Genomic DNA, 26,929 nt, shown 5'->3' with positions numbered 1-26,929 from the left:
GATTATTTAGTAAGAGGTTAATGTGAAATTTCATCCAAATAAAAAAGTGTTTTAAGAAGTGTAAAAAAATTGTGTTACAGGTATTTCTTTTGTAAACAATCTAACAGATATTTTATGGCCGGAGAACTAGGCAAAATGACCATACTATCACTATTTTGTAAATGTATGGTGGGAATGAAACACATTTGGAAAAGAAGGCTGAAGTAGATGAGATCAATTCCGTGACTGAACAAGACGGGATTAGAGGCCACGTCGGATTCTACAGAGTGCCGTAAATATTGTTGACGTGTTTCATTCTTGCCAGGAAACTTGACGGGACCGCGTGTCTATTGACGTCATGTCCTGTTTGTTTTTTAATTAATGAATGTTGGCAAGTCTTTGTTTGGACTTTGGAGATATATGTGTTCTCAACTTGTTGGGTTAAACGCCTTCCTGTTAAAAAAATTGGCTCACTTTTTTTATTATAAAATCTCTTGGTTCATAATGCTTTAATGGAGTCAGCTGTCAAACAAAACTATAGATGCCAAAATCTACAATTGAAGACAAAACAGTGTCGTGAGGAAAGGAAAGTGATAATATGAAGAAATTAAAAATTAAAAAAAACGGAACGGTTGTTTTAATAATTAGTAAATTTGTTTTAATTAGTAAAACGTGGCCCATTTGTTTTGCGTAATTAAGAAATAAAAAAATTAGTAATATTAAGCAAATATAATAATTAGTAGATTTGTTGTAATATATTTTTGGTCTTTAGAAGTGGTCCATATAAAAAAGCTAAAGACGTGTTAATTATTTTTGTAATTAATGAAGGTTTTTTGTTTTGTTACAAATAATTAATGAATTAATTAAAATAAATAACAACCTAAGAAAAAACATGTTAAGTAAAATAAATAATCATTAATTATAAATGAAACAGTAATTAGTATTAGTGTTATAAGTAAATATCAATCATGTTATTAAATTTTTTTCGTAATTAATGATTTAATCATAATAAATAGATAATATTAAATTAGTATTAGTAATATTAAGCAAATATAATAATTAGTAAATTTGTTGTAATATATTTCTGGTTTTTAGAAGTGGTCCATATAAAAAAATTTAGTGTGTCTATTTATAAATAGGTAAACGTCCTTTATGAATGAAAATTCCATGCTGGAAACCAATAACAAAATGCCATCTCTTGTCATGTCCCCAAAATGCTATCTCATCTTCATAGCATAGCTTTTGATATTTTGTTTGTTCCTATTTGACAATGGCCCCAGGCACTAGCATTATTAGAGTGGCATTTTGCTATCTCATAAGCAAAGTGTCCTATGCTAATGTCCAAAGAGGCATGATTTGCAAGCTGAAATTATTCTTGCCCATTGATTAAAGCGCGTGTACTAGCTAGCTCCTTGGAAATACCTATCAATACAAACGTTATTTACGTGGATCGTACACAGAAACAGTCTTTAATTCCTATAAAATCCCATTCCTTTTCGTCAAAACTTATCTCTCTCACATTCACCTTTCTTTCTAGTTAATTTCTCCCTCACACGTACTCAATAGTATTATTCAGCTACATTTCACAACCATGTTGCCAAGAAGTAGAACCCTTCCTAGCAGAATCCACCAAGGAGTTGTAAGAGCAAATTAACCAATATTCTAGTATCATACTCATTTTCTTCTTTTTCTATCTATTAACGTAGATTTATGTTCAATTATTTTCAACAGTTAGAAGAGAGGCATGATGTGAGGCACTACTTACAAGTAGATGTGCAGCCCAAAACCCAAACAGAGTCCGAAGCATTGAATATACAGTCTAACTATTCCAATTGCTTCGATGATGATGGTCGCTTGAAGAGAACAGGTTATAGTTCAGCTTTATATAAAAGCTCTAATATATTGTGTTCTTTTTTATAAGATATATAATGTTAAGTTTTGGCCAAAAAAAACACCCTATTAATTGTGATTAAACAAATTGCCGCAATGATATTATTTTGAAATGTTTTATCTAACTAATGCAATCAGTTGTACACTTACATGATGTACAATCACCACGAGACAAGCTTTCGTGAATTGTACACGTATCAAATCACATGCGCAACTAAGTAAATGTGCAGCAATAAACTGCATTAGTTGAGTAAAATATTTCAACTAATATGCTTGAAATCATGCTGTTGCAGGGACATTTTGGACTGCAACTGCTCATATCATCACTGCTGTGATAGGCTCGGGAGTGCTTTCCCTAGCATGGGCTGTAGCACAGCTTGGATGGGTTGCTGGACCTATTGTAATGCTTCTCTTTGCCTTGACCAATTTCTACACTTCCAACCTATTAGCACAATGTTACAGGACGGGTGACACTGTTACTGGACAGAGAAATTACACCTACATGGACGCAGTTAAGTCCATCTTAGGTAAGAGGATTAAGAAGCCGTGATATGTTACCTCAATTGTTGAAAATATTCAAGTGAGTTATGAAGAAGTTTCATGTCAGTTAGAATTGAACCAAATGAAGATCATAGAAGTGTAAAAGACCCATAAACTTATAATAATAGCCTTAAGATTTTAGGTTGAGATGCGATGTCGGCCGACTTATTGTGGTTTATCATTTAGACCAATTGGTAAATGTATCCCTTCGAAAGGGTTTTAGGCTCCCCCGTATCATTCTCAACAATGGTATCAGAGTCAAAAGTTTGGCTAAGCCAAGCATATGAAGATTGTGTTGCCCTTAGGGGAAATATAATGTTGGGCCTCATACTTGAAGAAAGGATGTTGAAAATATTCATGTGTGAGTTATAAAGATGTCCCACATCAGTTAGAATTGAACCAAGTGAAGAGTCTATATAAGTGCAAAAGACCCACAAGTTTATATCTTAAGATTTTGGATTGAGATGTAGTGTCGGCCTATTTATTATGGTTTATCATTAAACTTGCAAAGATTTTTGGGCTCTCCCGTGCCATTCTTAACATCAATATGTAAGTTCAGTGCTTTAAAGTGTTGAAATCGATGATGCCATTCTTTTTGGGTTTCAGGAGGAAAAAAGGTCAAGTTATGTGGCGTTATCCAATATGTGAATCTGTTTGGAGTTGCAATTGGGTATACCATTGCTGCCTCAGTCAGTATGATGTGAGTTAAACAAAAAAACAAATAGTGTCCTTTGTTATGTTTTCTTGCGGTCTAAATGAATTAATATGTTAGAGATTGAACTAATTTTTCCTAGTGAAATGAATTATGTTTTTTCAAATGGAAATACTATAATTATGATGTGTATTCTTGACCCGTGTCTCAGGGCCATAAAAAGGTCGAATTGCTATCATAAGAGTCATGGAAAAGATCCATGTCATATGTCTAGCAATGGTTATATGATAGCATTTGGTATAGCAGAAGTGATATTTTCCCAAATCCCAGACTTTGATCAAATATGGTGGCTATCCATAGTTGCAGCTGTCATGTCCTTCACTTATTCTTCTGTTGGATTGGGTCTTGGCGTGGCGAAAGTAGCAGGTACAAGCAGATATATACTTTATGTACGTGGATAACATTTATATGCAGCATCTATTCACTTCTTTGTGCAACTTTTTGGTCTTGCAGAAAATAAAACTTTGAAAGGAAGCCTGACGGGAATTAGCATTGGCACAATGACACAAGCTGGAACAGTCACTAGCACACAGAAAACATGGAGGAGTTTACAAGCTCTGGGTGCAATGGCCTTTGCATACTCTTTTTCCATTATCCTTATCGAAATTCAGGTAATTCAGATATGGCCTGTCATTATAATACATATTCTTCAGACAATGCACAATATTACAAAAGAAAGCATTTTGGCTGTGTGGCAGGACACCATAAGATCTCCACCTGCAGAGCACAAGACAATGAGAAAGGCTACTATTTTGAGCATCATGGTTACCACACTGTTTTATTTACTCTGTGGATGCATGGGTTATGCAGCCTTCGGAGATAATGCACCTGGAAATCTTTTGACTGGTTTTGGATTCTATAACCCTTATTGGCTTCTGGACATTGCCAACCTTGCAATTGTTGTTCACTTAGTTGGGGCATACCAGGTATAAAATCATATTATCCTTGGTGCTAGTTTATTTTCTTGAAATCTAGAAATTTTCGCAAGAATTATGGTGGGCTTAAGATCTTGAGTAGGCAGCAATAGACTTAAAAAAGATAGGAAAATAAGAAAGAAATGAATATGAACTTATACGGATATTGCCTTGGGTCATGCTTTGCATCTCATAGGAAATTCCCCTTGTACAGTATTCCTAGAACCTCTTTAGAATAATGCAACTAAAAAAGAATTAACTAGAAACAACTATAACAATTACATAGTACCATATTAGGTCTTAATGACTAGTACGTTGTTTCAGAGAATTTGAAGACTAAGGCTCTGCTTGATTTCTGTTCGCAGAACAGTTTTTAAATTTTTAATAACAATAAAACAAAAAAATTTAGTTGGTAATAGAATTCAATGAACACGAAGAACAGTAAGCGAGTGTGAGAGAGAGTATAGAACCCATAGCACAGATCTGAAAGTGTGTAATATTAAAGAATGATTAGTTAGTTACAAGTATGTGAGAGGAGCTATTTATAGAGCTCAAGTCTGAGTCACCTAACAGATTAACAACAGAATGGTCTAACAGATTAACAACAGAATGGTAACTAACTAACTGTGAGAATATGAGATATAATCCTATACAATGAAGCTATATCGAAAGCTATACTCTAATACACCCCCTCAAACTCAGGATCTTTGAGGAAGGAGAGCTGAATCAAAGATGCAGAGTTTGCTGCGTAACTCGTCAAACCTGGTACTTGGAAGAGCTTTAGTTAAGGTGTCAGCTACTTGGTCAGATGCAGGAACATGAGCAACTACCATCTGTTTAGCCAGAACCCTCTCTCTTACAAAGAAAATATCCAGCTCAATGTGCTTCGTGCGAGCATGGAGAATCGGATTATGGGAGAGAGCCACAGTGCTTAAATTATCACAATGAACAACCGGTGTAGAGATGGGCACCCGAAGCTCACACAAAAGAGATTGAAGCCATAAAATTTCTGCACAAGTCAAGGCCAAGCTCCTATATTCAGCCTCAGTACTAGATCTATCGACCAATGTTTGTTTCTTAGACCACCAAGAAACAAGATTTGGACCCAAAAACAGACAAGCACCCGATGTTGAACGCCTATCGTCAGGATCACTTGCCCAATCAGCATCGCAATAGGCTGTGAGGGAGAAGGAAGTAGAAGAAGGGGCAGACTGCAGCTTCAAACCAAAGGAAATGGTGCCTTGCAGATAACGCAGTATGCGTTTCACAATTTTCCAATGATCAAGCAAAGGCTGAGCCATAAACTGACACACCTTGTTAACAGCAAAACTAATCTCAGGCCTAGTGATAGTGGCATACTGAAGAGCTCCAACAATGGACCGGTAGTGATGAGGATCCTCATAGAAGTTAGAGCCATGCCTGGAGAGTTTACAACCAGTGGGCATAGGAGTGGCAATGCTTTTGGCAGCATCCATATGAGCTCTTGTAAGCAGATCACGTATGTATTTAGATTGATTGAGGAAAATAACACCAGGAGCTGGGCTGTGAACTTGAACCCCAAGAAAATAATCCAAATTGCCCAAGTCTTTGAGAGCAAATGTAGAGTTGAGCTGAGAAACAATGTGCTGAATGTAACTTGAATCATTTCCAGTCACGATAATGTCATCAACATACACAAGTATGTAAATGCTTCTGTTGGCTGAGTGATGAATGAACAAAGAGGGATCACACCGACTGGAGATAAAACCAAGAACAGAGAGAGAATGTCTAAGCTTATCGAACCAGGCTCGTGGAGCTTGTTTAAGCCCATAGATAGCTTTATTGAGTTTGCAAACAAGCTTCCTATCAGATGACTCAAAGCCAGGAGGCTGAACCATGTAGATGTCTTCAGCCAAATCCCCATTTAGGAAGGCATTATTGACATCCAACTGCCGAAGAGGCCAGCCATAAGAGAGAGCCAAGGTAAGCATGACTCTAATAGTAACAGGCCGAACCACAGGAGAAAATGTCTCAGTATAGTCAAAACCAGCCAATTGATGGAAACCCTTAGCCACCAACCTTGCTTTGTATTTATTAATACTACCATCGGCATTTTCCTTGAGTTTGAAGACCCATTTACATCCAATTGCAGTCCTGTTAGATGGTAAAGACACCAGATTCCAAGTATTGTTAGCAATAAGGGCAGTAAATTCAGTTTGCATGGCTGCTGTCCAATTGGGACTGGCAAGGGCCTGTTTGACTGTACAAGGTTCAATGTGAGCTAGGAGAGCAATGGACCTAGCAAGGGTTTTGGATCGAGTAGTGATGGAGTGAGGAGAAATAGAGCCAAGAGAGGAAGATGGAACATAGTCAGACGTAGAGGAAGCAGATGTGGGTGGAGAAGGAGAAGAAAAGGATGGTGAAGGCAAAATAGGAGACACAGCTGGAGAATCAGAAGAAACAGGACTATAACTGGTGTTGAGATCAGGGATGAAGTGCAAAGTGGGGCTGGCACTCAAATCAGAAGAATTTTTTGATGCACAAGGCACTTGATCAGGTGGGACTAGTGGCTGCTGGGAAGTGTATGATGTACAAGGCACGGGATCAGGTTGAACCAGTGGCTGCTGTGGAGTGTTTGAAGCACAAGGCACTGGATCAGTGTGGACCAGTAGCTGCTGTGAGTGTTGCAGTGGCAAAGCAGGCGTGAAAACAGAAGGGGATTTAAAAGAGACAATAGGAATAGAGGGCTGTGCAGTAGGTTGGGAAGAAACAGTATGCCAATAGGAATAAGGGAACTTATACTCATTAAACAACACATCCTTTGAAATAAAATTTCTACCTTCTGGGTTATGACATATATAACCTTTATGACTAGAGGAATAACCCAAAAAGATACACTCTTGAGAACGAAACTCCAGTTTGTGTTTGTTATAAGGACGAAGAAATGGAAAACATGCACATCCAAATGTTTTGAGGAATCGATAATCAGGAGTGGACTTGAATAATAATGTATAAGGAACAATGTGATTTAAGGCAGCAGTGGGAAGTCTATTAATGAGATAGACAGCAGAAGTGAAGGCAAAATCCCAATATTTCAGTGGAAGGGAAGCATGAGACAGCATGGTAAGACCAGTCTCAACAATATGTCTATGCTTTCTTTCAACAACACCACTTTGATGATGTGTATGAGGACAAGCTATACGATGTAAAATACCATGAATTTTGAGATAATCTGAAAACACTCGAAACTCACCCCCCCAATCTGTTTGTATGGCTTTTATGGGTAGGTTAAACTGAGTTTTAATCATAGAGTGAAACTGTTTGAAAACACTGAGTGCATCAGATTTCAGTTTTAAAGGATACATCCAAGTATACCTAGTGCTTGCATCAAAAAAGAAATATAATATGAGTAACCAGAAGTAGATTTCATAGGAGCAGGACCCCAAAGATCACTATAAACCAATTCAAAGGGAGTTCCATAAACAGTAGAAGAGGGAGAAGAGGGTAGACGATGAGCTTTGCCAATGCAACACGAACTGCAGAAATCTGATACAGTTTTATTGATATATGGAATTTTACAAGTAGAAAGAACACTCTTTACAGCTTCATTGTGTGGGTGTCCTAGACGACAATGCCACAAATGATATACAGAATGAGGTTCACAACTAACTGTAGTTTCAGATACATTTTTACAAGAGGTAACAGAAGAATGAGATGGAGTACATTTCTCAAAAACTGAGTTATTACATTGAGACTGAAGAGAGTTTCTAAACACAGGCTCTAATGAACAAGGTTTATCTTGAGCAATATTGATTCCTGAAAAACAGTATAATCCATCACGACCAACAGTTCCTTGAAGAAGAGTCTTATTGGACCCCTGCGATTTGACATAACACACAGTAGGGTGAAATTCAAAAAACACATGATTGTCTTGTGCAAATTTGCTCACACTAATCAGATTTTTAACAATTGAAGGAACATGAAGGAGGTTTTTGAGCTGAAGTCGTGTGTGACAGTTAATAGGTGAGGTAAAAGTAGAGGAACCAATAGCATTTACAGTCAAACCTTGCCCATTGCCAATTTGAACTTGGTCAGATCCAGTGAGTTGCTGGCTCTGGATCAATTGGGTATACCATTGCTGCCTCAGTCAGTATGATGTGAGTTAAACAAAAAAACAAATAGTGTCCTTTGTTATGTTTTCTTGCGGTCTAAATGAATTAATATGTTAGAGATTGAACTAATTTTTCCTAGTGAAATGAATTATGTTTTTTCAAATGGAAATACTATAATTATGATGTGTATTCTTGACCCGTGTCTCAGGGCCATAAAAAGGTCGAATTGCTATCATAAGAGTCATGGAAAAGATCCATGTCATATGTCTAGCAATGGTTATATGATAGCATTTGGTATAGCAGAAGTGATATTTTCCCAAATCCCAGACTTTGATCAAATATGGTGGCTATCCATAGTTGCAGCTGTCATGTCCTTCACTTATTCTTCTGTTGGATTGGGTCTTGCCGTGGCGAAAGTAGCAGGTACAAGCAGATATATACTTTATGTACGTGCATAGCATTTATATGCAGCATCTATTCACTTCTTTGATCAACTTTTTGGTCTTGCAGAAAATAAAACTTTTAAAGGAAGCCTGACGGGAATTAGCATTGGCACAATGACACAAGCTGGAACAGTCACTAGCACACAGAAAACATGGAGGAGTTTACAAGCTCTGGGTGCAATGGCCTTTGCATACTCTTTTTCCATTATCCTTATCGAAATTCAGGTAATTCAGATATGGCCTGTAATTATAATACATATTCTTTACACTGTTAGAGATATATAAAATCATTAGCGTAGCTTCACTTAAATTGGTTCTTTACATGGTATCAGAGCTTCGGTATCTCAGGTTCGATTCTCGCCATCCCTACTTTCTCCTGTGGCATTTTCTTAGCACAAATAGATAGGTCTGTGCATTGTCCACCCTTTAAGTGGAATGGACTTTCTTGTCAGAAGACATGTTAGAGATATATAAAATTATGAGTAAACACCCTTTTTGGTCCCTGACAATATCTACGAAATCCTTTTTAGTCCCTGGCAATAAAAAAGGACCAAATTGGTCCCTAACAGTATGTAAAAAGGGCCACGTTAGTGACGGAGGAGTTGACACAAGGACTAACGTGACCATTTTTTCATAATTTTAGGGACCAATTTGGTCTTTTTTTATTGCCAAGGACTAAAAAGGATTTCGTAGATATTACCAGGGACCAAAAAAGATGTTTACTCTAAAATTATTAATACAACTTCACCTAAAAATTTAAGCTTTTGAGTTGAAATGACCTTTAAAAAGACAATGCACAATATTACAAAAGAAAGCATTTTGGCTGTGTTACAGGACACCATAAGATCTCCACCTGCAGAGCACAAGACAATGAGAAAGGCTACTATTTTGAGCATCATGGTTACCACACTGTTTTATTTACTCTGTGGATGCATGGGTTATGCAGCCTTCGGAGATAATGCACCTGGAAATCTTTTGACTGGTTTTGGATTCTATAACCCTTATTGGCTTCTGGACATTGCCAACCTTGCAATTGTTGTGCACTTAGTTGGGGCATACCAGGTATAAAATCATATTATCCTTGGTGCTAGTTTATTTTCTTGAAATCTAGAAATTTGCGCAAGAATTGTGGTGGGCTTAAGATCTTGAGTAGGCAACAATAGACTTAAAAAAGATAGGAAAATAAGAAAGAAATGAATATGAACTTATATTGATATTGCCTTGGGTCATGCTTTGCATCTCATAGGAAATGAGATTCCCCTTGTATAGTATTCCTAGAACCCCTTAGGGGGCGTTTGGTTGAGGAGAAATTTTTTGAATACTAGGTAAATGTAATTGATAGGGAAATGGTTGGAAAGTGAGTTTGGTGGGAAACTGTAAAAAAAGTTGTTTGGTTGGAAAAAAATTTACCAGGAAAATTGAGTGAAATTCATGAATGTGTGTTTGGTTGAATATAAAATATTGATGAGAAAATTTATTGAAATTACAAAATTATCCTTTTAAAAATAACCCTTTAGCTTTTACAAAACTTATTGTGCAAACTTTGCTCACCTGTGAGGGATAATATTGTCAATGTTTAGAATCACTGTATCAACTTATCTGATTTTTATAGAAATACCATGTTCAAAGTAGCATTCAGGAACAGTACTTTTCTTCTTTTTTAACGTGTAACTGTGGATAGCTAGCTAACTGATATTCATAGATAAAAATTGAGAATCCGTGAAACAAACGCAGACAATTGACAAACTTAGAATCACTTGACTGGGGAAATCGACAGAAGTCTTGAAACAAACACTGCCTTAAGAATTAATTAGAAACAACTATAACAATTACATAGTACCATATTAGGTCTTAATGACTAGTACGATGTTTCAGAGAATTTGAAGACTAAATCTTGTTCCTGAGACTTAATGTCTTAGTACTTAATTCATGGAATCGTTATTATATAACTTATTTCTAAAAACTTGTTAACATTACAATGGTCCAGTTTGTCACTATATTTGGTTTGAGTTGCTTTGATTTTGATCGTTCAGTTTCTCAGTTGAGGATATAAACTTGGAGCATGATATAGAAATGTATATTTATTTATGAACTGTATATATTATTACAGGTTTTTTCTCAGCCCTTATTTGCATTTGTTGAAAAATGGAGTGCAAGAAAGTGGCCAAAGAATGATTTCGTCACGGCAGAATATGAAATACCTATTCCCTTCTTTGGGGTGTACCAACTCAACTTCTTCCGCTTAGTATGGAGAACCATTTTTGTGTTGCTTACGACCATCATAGCTATGCTGCTGCCTTTTTTCAACGATGTGGTTGGAATACTTGGAGCTTTTGGGTTCTGGCCCTTGACAGTTTATTTCCCAATTGACATGTATATCACGCAAAAGAAGATTGGACGATGGACTAGTCGGTGGCTTGGACTTCAGTTACTTAGTGTTACTTGCCTCATCATTTCTATATTAGCTGCCGTTGGCTCCATGGTTGGGGTGGTTTTGGATCTCAAGACTTACAAGCCTTTTAAAACTAGTTATTAAAGGAAAATATGACCTTGAGAGTTATATACGTAATAATATAAGCATATGATAATATAGCAAATGATAATTTGGTTTGTATATGCTGAATGCCTGCAGCTGTAAGAACAGCAGGATTTGAGAAAAATAAAATGATAGTAGGACATACCTCAGGTTTAGAGACGTGTCTATGTGCAAGTATCACTTTGAAGTGCCAAGGGTAATTTGGATCTGTTAGAGACAACGATTGTACTTTACTTCTACCCTTTGCCATTTTGTTCTCTAGTCATATATTACTTTTTGTTCCTCCCTTTGGTATTTCTAGCTTTTGCCATTTTATTTCTTCAGTCATATTACTTTTGTCGCACCCCTATTTAGTTCCCTCCGAAAGATGCATAATTGAATCGAGGTTGCGAGCAACGCGGCTACACCACACAAGCATAATTTCTCCTGATATGGATTTTATGGACTCCAATAAAAAACAGTAGATCTTTTTGAAAAGAAATGTAACAAAGGCCATTCCTTTTCCAGAACATCAATCATTAACTCATAAATATTTATTAACACGATGAAGAGTAATTAAAAAATGAACAAACAGACAAACCAATACAACTCTTTACATACACAGAAAAATTTTGAGGGTAGGGGATATCCTTATTCTCTCAATGCCTTGACTTCTTATTTCTTAGCCTTCAGTTCAGATGAAGTTGCTTTGGCAGCAGCTTTGGCTAATGTTGTTGGTTTAATCACGCTCTTCGGGTTGAGTGCCTTCCTGATTTTAAACACTGCCCAAGCTGTCCCTATCGCATGCCCTGCAGCGTCAAGGCCTTCATTTGTAACCTGAGCTGCTTGCTCTCCATATCTAATATGACAAAAAAAGTGGAATCGAAAAGCAACTCAATCATACTAACATCGAGAAGGCTCAAGATGCTTCTTGGTACTGGTTAATTACATGCGAGCTCATAAGAAAACAAGTCATGCGTTAGACGCAATCTACAGAAACTGAGTTTTTGTTTAATCTTAACACCAAACAAGTGGTGTAATCCCCACCAAACAATGAACTAAACTAACCAAACGTAGAAAAGATTGGTCTGATAAAAATTTAACATTTCAAGCAAAGGCATTCTATCATTGAGGCCAGTCAATTATGTTGATGAGAATACTTGACTAGAGGACTAAATCTATAGAGAATGAACTTACTTATGTGAAACGAGTCCGGTGGTCACAACTGATGAAGTAGACATGACATTCCTTCCAGCTACTTCTACAGCATCACAGACCTTGTCTGCACACATACACACACAGCCAAAGCATGAGAAGAAATAAAATAAAATAAAGTCCTAGCTTCCACGCATAAATAATCAAAAGACTAATACCGAACCCAGAAGCCACATTAGAAAACTGGGGTTGGTTATAGGGAAAATGTTCCACATCTTTAGGGCTTCTTTCAGAACACAACATCCCAATTTTATTTTATTTTTTTGAAGGAGTGCCATCCGGCATTCTCATATAATCATATTCTCACAGCAATAATAAATAATTGCTTCCTTATCATTTTCAATCCTGGCTGCCCACCCGAATATATTTATGAATATGAAACAAACTCTCATGACATGAAGTATGAAATCAATGCTTCTAATTTTGAATCGGTGACTAAATTCTAAGCATGAGTTTATAAAATACATCTAGGACACACTAATGTGCAATATGTGGAATGTTAGTCAGAGCCACCTCAAAACCAGAACATATACATGGCTTAGGCTTAACATCAACTGAACATCAGGCATAAAAAACGTCTCATATATATTACGATGGCAAGGTAGAAATTGAAAATATGCAGAGTCAAGCACAGAACATATAGCTCAGTTCTTCCCCACCACGATAAAAAAAACAGGCAGAAAACTAAAAGCATAGAAAGTCAAAGATATGATAACATACTGAAACCATCCATGGTGGCAAGGACGATTTCTCCTGGAAGAAGGCTAAAGAATTTCTTGCCAGCTGTGGAGTTCACTACAGAACTTGTGAAGAATCCAGACACCTTGATAACCCCAGAGAGGACACCGGTGGCCACATTCTCCGACATCTTCGTCAACTTCTTAACCCTGAAAGGAACCACATAACATAAAAATAAAATTAAAAATAAAAAACGAAGCATTGAATTCGCAGTAAAATCGATAGGAAGTTTCCAAGTTCCAACCTTTTAATCCTCTCCATGGCTTGTGAACTGATTTGGGATTGAGAACCAGGCTGCATCCTCTTCTTCAAGAAATCATTCCCCCATTTCAATCTATCAACAGTGACATCCCCACACCACAAAATCCCCCTCACCACCTGCCCCGAACCTGAAGCAATCCACCTTGCAAAGCTACTACTATAATCCTCAACGTTTGGCGCCAACGTAGTCCAATAAGCAGCAGAACTCTCCTCCACCAGTTCCTTCTTTTCCCCTGATTTCAACACCTCCCAACCACCCACACCCTCCACTTTCTCCACAGAGAGAAAACTATACTTTTCCAGAACATCATCCAGTTCCTTCAGCAACCTCTCTTGCCCTTTGGCCGTTACGGTTAACCCGTAATTCAACACCTCAAACTCATTCTCAGCGTCACTCTGTGGAACTGGAACCCTAAGCGTGAAGAAATAATGCGACTCGTCGAGCTTCACCGTAGACACGTCTTTGGCCAAAGGCCATTGAATTTGATCGCCGATGCGAGCGAGAACCGCGACGACGTTGTCCCCTTCTCCGATGCTCGCTATGGTGAGGTCACCCGAAGCGAGGTGGACGCTGGAATCCTTTTGTATTAGATGCAGAATCACACCGGGGACGGTGACAAGAACATGTTCGAAGGGTTGTGTCATGTTTGAATCTTCCGAGGAGAGATTTTCAGTGGCAACGTTGTTTGTGTCGATTGAGGGATACATGGTAGAAGTAGAAGAAGAAGGGGAAAAGGGAGAATTGGCGTCTGGGTTAGTGAAATCGACTTGTGGGTAGAATGAACTTTTTTGGGGAGAAGCAGAAGTAGAAGACATGGTTGTGTTGTGAATGTAAGAATGGAACACAAAATCGGATGTAATATATACTATGTCGGATAAATGGATTAAGTCGAACATTAAAAATAAAACGCAGAGACAAAACCGACTTGTAGAAGAAAAGAAAACACGTGGCGGTTGTGAAGACGTGTAATAACCGCGGACGTTGAGCTCTACGATTTTGCCATCTGTAAACAGCAGTATTCAGTTACACTTGACAGTTACTTTCTGTTTAAGAAATAAAGCACTGAGCCGCAGACTTTATAAATATAATTCCCGTTCCCGCGTAGTTTGATTATCAAATTGAAAGGGGGCCCAACAAGTCCATTCGTCCGGCCCATAACAAATAAGCTTTTATGAGTTTTATCGAACATGGCGCGTTTTATTATTTGGCAACTCTCGGTAGAGCTATTATCTCGTGGATTAGATGGATCCCACACACTTTTATATGAGTATAGGAAATAAAATTAGAGAAACATTAATCTCAAAAGGAGAGAGATCATTTGACTCTAGAGTAAGATTTATAAGTCTTACTCTCCATCCTAGCTGTTGATTTCAGTCCATCCAACAGTTATAATTTAGAAAATTATATTAATTAATTATTAATTACACTATAAATGACAACACTTGATTTCCGTTCATCAACGGCTGAGATGGGGAGTAAGACTTAAAAGTCTTACTCTAGAGTCAAAAGAACCCTCCCCATCTCAAAATATATTTATTAAACTACTTTGTTGCCCTTGAATCCAAACATCTACTTATCTTGCAAACATTCACTTGCTGCCCATACCACGAATTTGGTTGTCTAACACTTCCTTCCTCACCGACATTGATTTCTTGCTTGTTTGCATTGCTGCCTTCTTGTTCTTGATTGAGATTCACCGTATGTCTTCATCATAGTCAACAACAAAAGTCATGCAGAGCCTATTTTTATATACTTTCTTGGACGTCCAAATTTAAACAAAACACATACGTGAAGCACCTTTTTCTATCAACATTGCTCTTGTGCATATTCCAATGTCTAATTTCAATGGTACTCTTCATGAGAGGAGTCACGTTCTTCGTGTGCTTAGGTATCAATTAGACTTCAATTGAGTGTTGATCTTGAAGACACTTTATCTCATGTTCCCTAAAGAAATAAAAACTTGCAATTTGGCTGAACAACATTGTGAATTTATTATTGTTCTCTGCAACATTTGATTTAAACATTTTCTTCTTAATAATCATTGTTATATTATTTTTTTTCCACATATCTCCTTGATTCTATTCTTAAATTCTTGAGGCAAGCCTAGCATTGAGCATGGACGATCCACGCTGCATGAGGTTATGTGATCATTTATGTAGTTCTCAACATTACCACTCCTTTCTGGTTGTAATTCTTGGTAAGCGATTAATTAACTACTGCAATCAGATGAGAAAAGGCCACAATCACTCTTCTCGAGTGTGAAATTTTGTTCGCACAAAGGGGCTTCAATTACTCCTGCCAAAATCGGTTAAAGTCCATGGACTAGTCCCCAAAGCTATGTAGAGCCTGTCATTAACAACTTTCTTAGAAGCCCAAATTTGAAGCTCATCATTTGGCTCAAACTCATAATGTCATTCCATTTAGCTTTCAACATGCACACGAAGATCACTTTTCTCTCAGCATTGCTTTTGTGCATGTCACATTGTCTAAATTAAAGGGTACTCACCTTGACAAAAATCATATCCTTTGTTGGCTTACGAATCAATGAGACATCCTTAGAATGTTGGTCTTAGGATAATTTATCTCACTTTTCCTTTAGAAACCAAAGCTTGCAATTTGGTTGAACGACATTAAGAATATATTGTTTTTCTTTGCAACGATGATTTAAATAATTTCTTCTTAATGACCATTTTGTTATTGATTTCCCCACATTTCTCCATAATTGTGTTCTTAAATTCTTCAGGAAAGCTTAGCATTGGGCTTGGACCTTCCGCGTTACATGAGGTTCTTCAAAAACTTTGGGTTTTTTTTTTATATTCCAATTGATTCAGTGCTTTGTAACTAGTCCGATTCGGGGCAAATCACGGGATTAAGACTTTAAATCCCTCCCAAAGACGGTACTTGGAATGATCGAACACATGCTTTCACCCTCAGTTCCTTTATACCAACTAAGCTACCATCATTTGTGTTCTGTCTTAGAGACAGAAATGTCCAGCCCAGTGGGCTGGTATGTTAATCTTGGATCTAGTGCTCTCTCCAAGGTATCTATGGAAGAGATACCCTTGAGTCTAGCATATCACTGTGCACAGAACACTATTAACGGCGTTAGCCAATGGGGTGTGTGTGTGCGCCAAGTGACAGCATAACAGTCAGAGAGAGAGAGCGTACCGTACCTTTAGGGTTTACCTTTTACTTATAGAGGTTACCTGGGGTAACGTGGATGGGCCTTTAGTGCTCCTGATAAGGGCCCATGCCTGCTTGCTATGCTGTCGTATTAGGATTAGTATCCTTGATGGATATCTATCCATGATTATATTAGATTTAAATCTTAGATAGCCCCTTATTAGGCCTGTCATTCTACGGGCCCTTTATACAGGTCCATAACAGTTGCCCCTCACCCCGATTACCTGGGCGTCCGGGTTTTCGGGATGAACTTCTTTGCGCTTTTGCTTCAGGTTCTCTGCTGAGCTAGGCGCATTTGGGTTTTAGTAAGTTCTTTATATACGTGTTACTTGATCTGAGATTTTTCCACCGAGGTCCTCATTGCTCCTTATCTCGGAGAGTTGAGCATAACCCTAGGAAAGCATTTCACGTATTCCCATCGGCGAGTTCAGAATGTGCTTGAGTTGTTAGGATCCAACTGGCAAGTTGCCCCCAAGCATCATTCCTTACGCGCACACTTTGTTTGTAGCCCTCTTTTGGAACCAGGAATGACTTTTCCCAGTAGTTATGTGGACGGGTTATGAATGAGCCTGGCAAGATATTTTGCATATGCCACCGGGTATCGAATGTGCTCGAGCAGTTGGTGTCCAACAGGGGAATTGCCCCAAAGCATCAATCGGATAACCGGCTAAGAGTTGTTGAGTACACGTGTCATCAATCTCTCTTGTCGATTTATCATTAGTACTCATTTCATTCTGACATGTGCTGTTTGCCGCATGTGTTAGCGTGCTATAGCCATTTTATGCCGTTCTCGCATTTCGTGCACATTTATTGGCAGCGTCATTTCAGGCGTTTAATCATTGCCTTTTTAAGTGCAAGGACGCTGATGCTCCTGACCCTTGCCATCCACGACTGCTGCAGTTACCACTCATGAGTTAAATGTCTCTACTATCCCTGACCTTTGCCCTTCGTAACCACAGTGGTTACTGCTTATGCATATGTAAGCCCTCGTCCTATGCTATTTGTTTTCGTTTTCCTTTTGAGCATTGTGCAGAGACTTCCTTCCGTGTGAGTTTTCCTGAGTATCAGTATCTCCAACGCATTTCCCCCATAGCTTTGCAAGATCATCCCTTTCTTCAGGTATTTCACATGCCTTTGATTTTTGCTATTTCTATCTTGAGGTGTTTGCATCTAGTCATCTGATTTTGAGCATGCTTTTTCGATGCTTCTTCAATCCTGAATTTTTGGTCCAGCATATGTCTTGTTGATTTCCTTTGCTTTCTCGTTGTATCAATGTTATGCACTTTTTAGGGGGTTGCATATTGCTTCCCTTCTGGCATTTTGGTGTTCATCACCTTGCCTTCATCGTCTTTCTTTGTTATTTTGAATCTTAGTGTCGTTTGGTCTTTTAGCAAAATGAGGGGGAAAAACTCTCCTTCTTCAGCTTTGTGTTGTAAGTGGGTGAAGGAGGAAGATTCTGATTTTTTGAAAAAGATTCCCCCTGGTATTCATTTCTGGCTGTGGGGGATTCCGAGGACTGAAGAGGAAGAACGTGAAGCCATGCTTCGCGGTTGCTGTGGTGGTAGATCTCGGAGGAGGTCCGGGTTACCTTGCAGAGAGTTAAGGCCGACCCGGGGTAAAGGTTCGTCAACCGGGGTTAGGGGTCGCCTTACTTCGAGTAGACATACTTCCCAGCGATTTGCCCAGCTCGAGTATCAGCCCTTTAGCACTTCTATAGTTCACCCTGGACATTCGTCTATTGTCCGAGATTTCCGTCATTCTTCCCCTCTCCAGAAGAGTGTTCCTTGTTATTCTTGTGTCTACTTGAGTTCCAAGCTTATCGAGCAAGGACGTGACTCTCTGGCCGAGCCTACTTTGGCTAGTTGCCGGCATGATTTCGGGATCTACCTCCGCATCTGGTGGGACAGATGGCCCAATCATGATCTCCGATATGTCGACTTCCTCATCTTATACTGATTCCTCTTCTGATAGCATTTTTGATTCAGGTATGCCCGTTCTCTTCTTCTGATCTAGTTCTTTTCTTTGTTTTAGGTTTTCATGGCATCTCCTCCAGAAGAAATTGAAGAGTCGGGTTCTACTGAATCATACCCTCCATGTCCCCCCACCTCTTTAGTATCCCAGTTTCCTTGGGTGACTTATGAGATTTTAAATACTGCTTCCGAGATGGGTCCGGACGACGTGGCAGGTCTCCCTGTTGTGAAGTTAGAGTGTTATGATATTGTCCCCCCACATGAGGATGAACCGGTTTGTTCTAGTGGCAGGTCATCCATTGCCAAGTTTTCCAGGTTCAGATTCATCGTGCTCACCGGATTAGGCCTTTCCCGGTTTTCCACCTCAATAATTCGGTTTTGATGATCCGAGTTGCGATTCCCTTCACGGCCATTAGCATCTTGGCCTTCGACTCCTGTCGCCCCTGGTCCAGTCACCCTCATTAAGCGTTGTTCTAGATCTCGCATTCTCCTGGTATTCTCTACTAGTATCCTTTGGAAGTCTTGTTGACACTGGAGGTTATTACGATTCTCCGTCTTTGTCATTCGCTGCAAAATTGTTGCAAACACATTTTGAGCCAGCCGAGAGTCAGAATCTGAAGATTGAGCTATATGTGCAGCAAAATCCTCTGGATGTTGAGAGGGATTGTTCGGAATCAGGGCCGCCACTCGATTGCGGGGTGCTGGAGTGGAGGCCGTGTCTGACACATCCTCACTGATATGGACATGATCATAATCCACATCGTTTTCAAGCTGGTTTTGAGGCTGATTTACCTCTTCTAGGACTAGATCCAGCGGCGAATTCTGGTTTTGGGGCGGCTGCTAGCTATTTCTCCTTATAAGAACTGCCATCGTCAGTCAAAATTGTGGGAATGTCAAATTCAAAGGGATGAATTTCCCACAGACGGCGTCAATGTTCTGTCTTAGAGACAGAAATGTCCAGCCCAGTGGGCTGGTATGTTAATCTTGGATCTAGTGCCCTTTCAAAGGTATCTATGGAAGAGATACCCTTGAGTCAAGCAGATCAATGTGCACAGAATACTACGAACGGCGTTAGCCAATGGGGTCTGTGTGCGCACAATGACAGCATAACAGTCAGAGAGAGAGCGTACTGTACCTTTAGGGTTTACCTTTCACTTATAGAGGTTACCTGGGGTAGCATGGATGGGCCTTTAATGCTCCTGATAAGGGCTCATGCCTGCTTGCTATGTCGTCGTATTAGTATTAGTATCCTTGATGGATATCTATCCATGATTATATTAGATTTAAATCTTAGATAGCCCCTTATTGGGCCTGTCATTCTACGGGTCCATAACATTTTGGTTTTACAATAACTAAGGTACTTCTCAACAACGCCTTTCCTATTGTGATTTTTGATAATTAATTAATTTATCAATTGCAATTGCATGAGAAAAATTCATTATCATTGTCATTAGGGAGGCAAAAATGAGCCAACCCGTAACCTGTAAAAAATGAGCCAGGTTGGATTGGCAAAAATAAATTGTCAACCCGAGGCAAACCGACCCTAGCCAGCTCGAAAAAAAAGAGCTAACCCGCAGGTCAAACAAGCTAGCTCGCGAGTTGAGGTTTTTTTTATTATAAAAAAATACAAAATATAATATATAAAATTGGACAAAATCCACAAATGTTGTCTTCATCTTTCTTCTTTTTCTAAACCTAAGTCCCTAATCTTCTCACATCACTGCCATTTTTATATTATTAGGTTGTGCTGGCTCTATTTGGTTCAAATATCTTATTCACTTGGTAGAAAGTGATTCTGATTGTTTCTTGATGTTGGTGCAAATTTGTTGTGAAGAAAATTTGAAACTAGAATATTTTGTTTTTATTTCTCATTTTGTAACTCTTTGTTTAAGCTGATGGAAGCCACATAGCTTATGCTTTAATACTACAGGTTCATTTAAATAGGTTGAAAATGAGCCAACCTGCGAGCAATTTTCGAGCCAACCCGCGAGCTAACTCACGAACTATTTTTTCAAGCCAATCCACGAGCCATATTTTTTAGCCAACCCACGAGCCAACTGTGGTTGGGTCGGGTCAGATTTTCTGGTTCATTTTTTTTCGAACCAACCTTAACCCGACTCATTTTTTTCGGGTTACATGCGGATTGGGCTGGGTCGAAACGGATTGGCCATTTTGCCAACACTAATTGTCATTCACTGTGAAATTTTGTTTACAAGAGGGGCCTTCATTAGTGCTGTCACAATGGGTTCAAGCCGGCTAGTCCCCAAAGCCATACAAAGCTTGTGTTTCAAAACCTGATTATTTAGTGGATGCCCAAATTCATTCAATGGGATAATGTTATTCCATTTACGTACCTTTCTACACGTACATAGAGCACTTTTTCTCTTAGCATTGCTGTTTTGTTCATCCCATTGTCTAAATTACACTTGTTTTCCATCAATCTATATTTTATCTCATTTTATTTATACGAGCTAAACTATTACTCTCTTTTTTTTTTGGTAAACAGCTAAACTAAATTATTACTTAAGTCGTTAATGAACTGCTCTCTTTATTTTTCATTTTTTTATTACAACAATGTTCGACTTTTTGTTAGAAAATCGAGTATTTTTTTATATGTTTACTGTTCAATCTTATATTCGACATTATTGCTATCATATTAGAAAATTGGTAGTTTATATTTAATTTTAGAATCATATATATGGGTTAATAGAAGTCATACATAGAAGTAAAAGATAATACTCCATAAACATATTCAATCACATATTAATTCCTTTCCAAATGCATATATTGCTTATAAAATATTGTCAACTCTTCGTGTAATTGTTTATCCAACTAAAAGAATTTCCTTTATAATTAAAATTAATAAAATCTAACTTAAAATTAATAATATCCCATGAAAAAGTAAATCTATCAATTACATTGGCAATTAAAAATAGCAAAAATAAATTCCGTTTTTGTTGCAAAAAATTATTTTCATTCAAATTCACATAAAAGTGAATGAATTTCACTCACTTTCTCTCTCTCTTTTCTTTACCATAGGACCCATTTAATTTTATATGAATGTGATAGAAAAAAAAAATTATACAACAAAAGAAAAAATATTAAACTCTTAAAAATAAGTATTAAGGGAATTGTAATATAAAATTTAATTAGTAACTTTGCATTTGAAAAAAATTTAAAAAATTATTTTAAATCTTATTAAATGAATCTAAGGTTTCGTAAACCATTAATTCTGTTAAGTTACTCCGCATCTGGAAAGTCCCTGCACCGAAGTTCTTTTTTTTTTTGGAGTTATCCAACTCTAATTATCTCTTTGAGACGAGTTGGTTTTCTCCGGTATTCCCACGAGCTTCGACTCTTTGAGCCGGCTATGAGACTAATCCGGAGTGCGAGAAAACAGTGATGGCTAAAGGTTCAACCCCTCCCCAAAAATACATTCAGCGGGAATCGAACTGCCCGAAGTTCTGCATTCGAATGTTTTCACTAATTCCCAATTTTTATAGCAACCTTTGTTTCGGTTATGTTAAAAAATAATATAATACAGTTAGTTATTAATCAATGTCCACGTTTAACGCCAAGAATCAGATTTCCTTTGGTTTCGGTACGATATGGTATCGTTCCCACTTAGATTACAAGCTCACCTGTCTCCAAATTCCAGCCAAAGGCCTAACTTCTCCTATATATTAATACTAATTAATTACCACTTAACTAATAATTAGACAAAACCAGACAAAGCAGAATCATTAAATAATTTGCACATAAGAGGGCTTTTATTTTATTTTATTTTTATTAGGACTGTCTGCCTGATAGATTTCTGCTGTCCGTGTTTGAAACTTGGGGTCTATTGTTTTTCTGACATATATCTTTCAATGAATTAATTTAAAGCTTAAGAATATTATTAATTAATAATTATTACTATGATCTTCATAAAGAAAATCCCTTTCATGTGGTTCTGATTCATGCTACTGTTGTTATCCCATTCCTAAATATCGATTTAATGAGTGATAAAGACTTGACTGGAGATAGAGGGATTTGCAACTGTGTTCTCCTTTCTTGGTGGGCTCTTCCCATTCACTGTTGCGCGAAATAAGATAAAATAAAATAAAATGTAGAGGCAATAAATAATTTCCAATAGGTTGAAATTATATTTCATGAAAAAATATAGTTCTCATTCATGACTAACGTGTTGATACCTAAGAAATAATACGACAAGAATTTACAATTTTAAAAAATTAAAATAACTTTTTTAATTTAAAAAAACTGTTCAAAAAGTTCGACCAAGATGGAAGAACTAATATGAGGAGAATCAAGACTACTAAGAGTCATATATTTTTTTTTATTATTATTATAGAATAAAATTAGAACGGTTTTTTTTATTTTATTGTCCACTCCTGTTTCACTCATCTTTCAAAGTGTACGCATAAAATCATATAAAAAAAGGAAACGCATGTGGGACAGCACACAAAGTGGACATATGCTAAAGTGACAACGAACTTCATGGCAGTTTTCTGTGATACACGACATATCGTTTGTATCCGTCAGAAGACTCAAAACAGCTTTAACATGTATTTATAAGATTAGTTACGAAATAATATTAATATATTTTAAAAAAAAAAACTAACTTGTTTTTTTTTTTTTTTTTGGAGTTACCCAAGCTTAATTACCTCTTTGAGGCGAGTTGGCTCCCTTCGGTATTCCCATAAGCTTCGACTCTTTGAGCCGGCTATGGGACTAATTCGGAGTGCGGGGGTCAGTGATAGCTAAAGGTTCAGCCCCCTTCCCAAGAATGCATTCAGCGGGAATCGAACACATGTCCAACCCCACTAACTCAGCGCCAGAAAACCACCTGAGCTGCACCCATTGCGTAACTAACTTGCTTTCTAGATGACCATTTTGGTTCCTTATAATTGCACTGGACTTAAGGGAACTGGCCTCTTTATAATGATTTAGAACAATTCCATTTGCTTTCTCTTGTTCCACATTCAGTCTCGGAGTCAAATTATAATAAAAAATTCACAAATATAGCATTAACAACTTAAAATGTAGAATTTATTATACACATTACAAAAATACAGACGGTTGTGTAATATTAATTATCGGTAACCCAAAAACAAAAATTAATTATTCAAGATTAATGTTTCATAAAAAGTGCGTAAAATTGATACCAGAAACTACAAAAAAAAAATTATGATTATAATAAAGGGTTTTATAAGAGTTATGTTGTAAGAAAAGTGATTGTGTTATGTTATAGAGATTCGTTTTGCGTGCCAAAATTTTTTATATTTTTTTAGTTTCAAAAATTACGGGTCTCACAAAATGTTATGTGTGTAAGAAAAAAATTGTGATCATGTTAAATTATAGATGCAAAATGCTATAATAAAATACAGACAAAGAATAACTTATGTTGTTAATGAAAATAAATGTTTTCAAATCAAACAAGGTCAATGTAGCATCGAACAACGGTGAAAAACAAAAATCACAAATTATTATTTATCCATATTTTTTAGAAAGTATAAATAGACACCTAGAAGTCTATAAATACAAGAGGAAGCTAAGAAGTAAACCCAAAACAAACTTAAAAAAAGTACAATAGAGGATTACAATTACAACTCTAACCTTGTCATTTTAACAAAGAGGTTACACACAATTCTAAATAAAGAGCAAAAAAAAGTAAAAAGAAGGTAAGAAAAATAAGAAATTGGAAGGATTCCCATTGTCTATTATCATTCATGGCACTTGGCAGCTTATGAAGATGCCACTCAGGCACTCACGAATCACGAGCCACTAGTCGCATCGATCAAAACATCATGATCGAAGCTTTATAACGGTTCTATTTGAGTAACGACAATTGGGCTACGAACGACGTGCTTATCATCCGTCCACGAAAGCGACCCGAACACCGCCCCTGATGGACCCAGCTTCAGATTTCGGGTATTCGCCGTCACAGTCAACACAAAACTGCGCTTCTTCACCGTTTCCGAGAACACAAGCCGCGACGGCCTCACCGTCACCGTCACACCATTCGGCTGCGAATCAACCCTCACCCTGTAAACCGAGTTCGCAGGCCCCACGTTCGTCACGGTCCGTGTAAACATCTTCGATGCTAACCCCCTCGACGTGACCGGAAACATAGCAACAAAAGACGGGTAATTCAGATTCTCCGGCAACGGCTTCTTCGCCGGACAACTCGCCGGCGTTCGAGTAATCACCTGAATAAGCTTAGGTCCGTAACCGTTAGCGCATAGGAAAGTAACGTAATCATTACTGGTGATATCGTAGACCAAGCCAGGATCCATGGCGAGACCCAAATTCAGATGCCCCGCACCGAAATCATAGGGAGTGGAACCATTCCCGGTTGCTTCATCGATCATAGGCTGGTTTCTGTTATCCATCAACGTGGCGGTTGTCATCATGGCGGACCTTACGGCGGCGGGGCTCCAATCCGGATGGGCGGACTTCAACAACGCGGCGGCGCCACTCACGTGAGGGCAAGCCATTGAAGTACCAGACAAGATGTTGAATTCGGTTCTCCGAGAATCAGAATCAAGACCGGTGGGTCCAACCGCGTCGGTCCAAGCTGCGAGAATGTTGACACCAGGAGCAATCAAATCCGGTTTAAGTATTTGAGGGTTTAAACCGTTGGGTCCTCTGGCTGAGAAAGAAGCAAGAACCGGTGCCGGTTTGATTCCGAGAACAGTGCCTTTGAAATCGAGGGTGGCTGTGGGGTTTTTAGAGGATGAGATGTAAGCTTTAATTGCATCACCTTCGTTGGCACCAACGGCACATGCAGGAAGAAGATGAGCATCACCAACAAGTCCTTCACCGTTGGATATTCCGTTTGCGAGAATCATCCCAACGCCGCCAGCTTTCTTCACCACTAATCCTTTCGCCACTCTTGGACTACTTCCTCTGTCACAAACCACAATATTTCCTTTCACTACGTTTGGATCCAGTGAATTCTCCATGCACAGTGAATCACCCAGAACCCCTGATTTTCCAGGGTAAACTAATTGGTACATTTTCCCCTTCAACGCCACTCCGGCGTAGAGTGACACGCCGGACAATCTTCTCCCGTTGCCGAGAATCACCTGTGCTGGAAAATCACGATCAATGGTGCCTGCTCCAACTGTTGTCAACCATGGAGCTAAGTTTGTCACTGACATTCCGTTAGGTCCGTCGTTGCCGGCGGAAGAGGACACGAAAACACCTCTTGCAACCGCACCGTAGGACCCGATTGCAATCGGGTCAAGATAGTAAGGCGAGGCTATACCGTCGCCGCCGCCAATGGAAATGGAGATTACATCGACGCCGTCGGATACGGCGGCGTCGAAGGCGGCGAGGATATCGGAGTCGAAGCAACCCGAATTCTTCCAGCAAACCTTGTAGGAAGCCAATCGAGCTTTTGGAGCTACACCCTTTGCGATTCCAGAAGCGTAACCGGACATGTTGGCTTGGAAAGCGTAGCGACCCGCCGCCGTCGACGCGGTGTGGGTCCCATGACCATCTGCATCGCGTGGTGATCTGAATTCGACGGTTTCGTTGATGGGATTCAAAGGACCTGGAGAACTGGAACCTGCCTCGTGACCTTTGGAGAAGAATCTAGCACCAATCAGCTTCCGGTTGCAGTTTCTGGGTGAAAATCTGAATCCAGTTTCGCAAAACCCTTTCCAGCGGCGAGGAATGGGGCCGAGGTTCAAATCGGAGAAGCTCCGGCGCTCAGGCCAAATTCCGGTGTCGAAGACTCCGATGATGACGTCGGAGCCGTAGTCGGATTCGGACCAGAGACCTCGCTGGTTGCGAAGGCCAAGGAACTGAGGCGAGCGAGTGGTGTGAAGCTCACGGCGACGATCCTCGAAGACGGCGAGGACGGAAGGGTGCTGGCTTATGGAAGCAGCTTGTTGGCGCGTGAGAAACGCAGAGAAGCCATGGAAAACGGTGTCGTATGTGTGAAGGATGTTGGTTTGTTCGGCGAACTCAGAGGCGTACCAGTGGTAGTGGGTGGGGAAAATAGAGGGTTTGGATTCAGAATTAACACGAAAGATGAAGGTCTTGGAAACTTGATCCGCAGAAACAACCAAGTTTTGGGAAAGTAAAATGAACAAGAACGAGATCGAGAAAACAAGTGCGGAAGGAATGGTATTCAGTATAAGTGTACCCATTTGAGACACAGTGGTGAGTGAGAGTGTGAGTGTGAGTGGCAAAGAGATGGCAAGTGTTATAACGTTCACAACAGACGCGGTGAAGTGCTCTTTTCTTTTTTTAAATAGAAAAAATGAACAGTAAACACTTTTTTTTGGTCTCTGACAAAAAATACGGTCCTCACTTAGTCCCTTACAAAAGTTAGTCCCTAACAAATTTAAAGTGGATCTATTTTAGTCCTTTTGAGAGACTAATATGGGTCTTTTTTGAAATTGTGAGGGACTACGATTTCAACTAAATGGGTCCACTTTGAATTTGTTATGGACTAACTGACTAAT

General features: G+C 38.7%; 3 protein-coding genes across 4 annotated transcripts; 1 reads left to right on the top strand and 2 right to left on the bottom strand.

Moving 5' to 3' along the window:
* The first annotated feature begins 1,554 nt into the window (after positions 1-1,554).
* On the top strand, positions 1,555-11,535 carry LOC133288439 (amino acid permease 4-like). Of its 2 annotated transcripts, none has more exons than XM_061486197.1 (8): positions 1,555-1,618; positions 1,711-1,846; positions 2,163-2,396; positions 3,016-3,109; positions 3,273-3,487; positions 8,637-8,794; positions 9,404-9,631; positions 10,680-11,535. In XM_061486197.1, the coding sequence occupies exons 1-8, from the start codon at positions 1,571-1,573 to the stop codon at positions 11,103-11,105; spliced, it is 1,539 nt and encodes a 512-aa protein (XP_061342181.1). In that variant the 5' UTR covers positions 1,555-1,570; the 3' UTR covers positions 11,106-11,535. The 2 variants fall into 2 exon arrangements, with proteins under 2 accessions (XP_061342181.1, XP_061342180.1); XM_061486196.1 differs by lacking the exons at positions 8,637-8,794; positions 9,404-9,631 and adding exons at positions 3,575-3,732; positions 3,820-4,047.
* Positions 11,536-11,613: 78 nt separating this feature from the next.
* LOC133288440 (protein EARLY-RESPONSIVE TO DEHYDRATION 7, chloroplastic-like) lies at positions 11,614-14,159 on the bottom strand. The gene is made up of 4 exons (XM_061486198.1): positions 13,282-14,159; positions 13,020-13,186; positions 12,282-12,366; positions 11,614-11,943 (listed from the first exon to the last, which is right to left on the bottom strand). Exons 1-4 carry the CDS (start codon positions 14,112-14,114, stop codon positions 11,760-11,762), a joined length of 1,269 nt encoding a protein of 422 aa, XP_061342182.1. The 5' UTR covers positions 14,115-14,159; the 3' UTR covers positions 11,614-11,759.
* A 9,792-nt stretch (positions 14,160-23,951) lies between these two features.
* Positions 23,952-26,663, bottom strand: LOC133288393 (subtilisin-like protease SBT1.6). The gene has a single exon (XM_061486144.1). The coding sequence runs from the start codon at positions 26,609-26,611 to the stop codon at positions 24,272-24,274; it is 2,340 nt and encodes a 779-aa protein (XP_061342128.1). The 5' UTR covers positions 26,612-26,663; the 3' UTR covers positions 23,952-24,271.
* Between the last annotated feature and the right edge of the window lie 266 nt (positions 26,664-26,929).

Source organism: Gastrolobium bilobum, unplaced genomic scaffold, assembly GCF_033153095.1.
Source record: "Gastrolobium bilobum isolate Gb01-03AN ecotype WA unplaced genomic scaffold, APGP_CSIRO_Gbil_v1 utg1578, whole genome shotgun sequence".
In the NCBI taxonomy this organism is placed as follows: Eukaryota; Viridiplantae; Streptophyta; class Magnoliopsida; order Fabales; family Fabaceae; genus Gastrolobium; species Gastrolobium bilobum.
The sequence above is the reverse complement of the archived record's forward strand: the minus strand, read 5'-3'. Positions and strand labels throughout refer to the sequence as shown.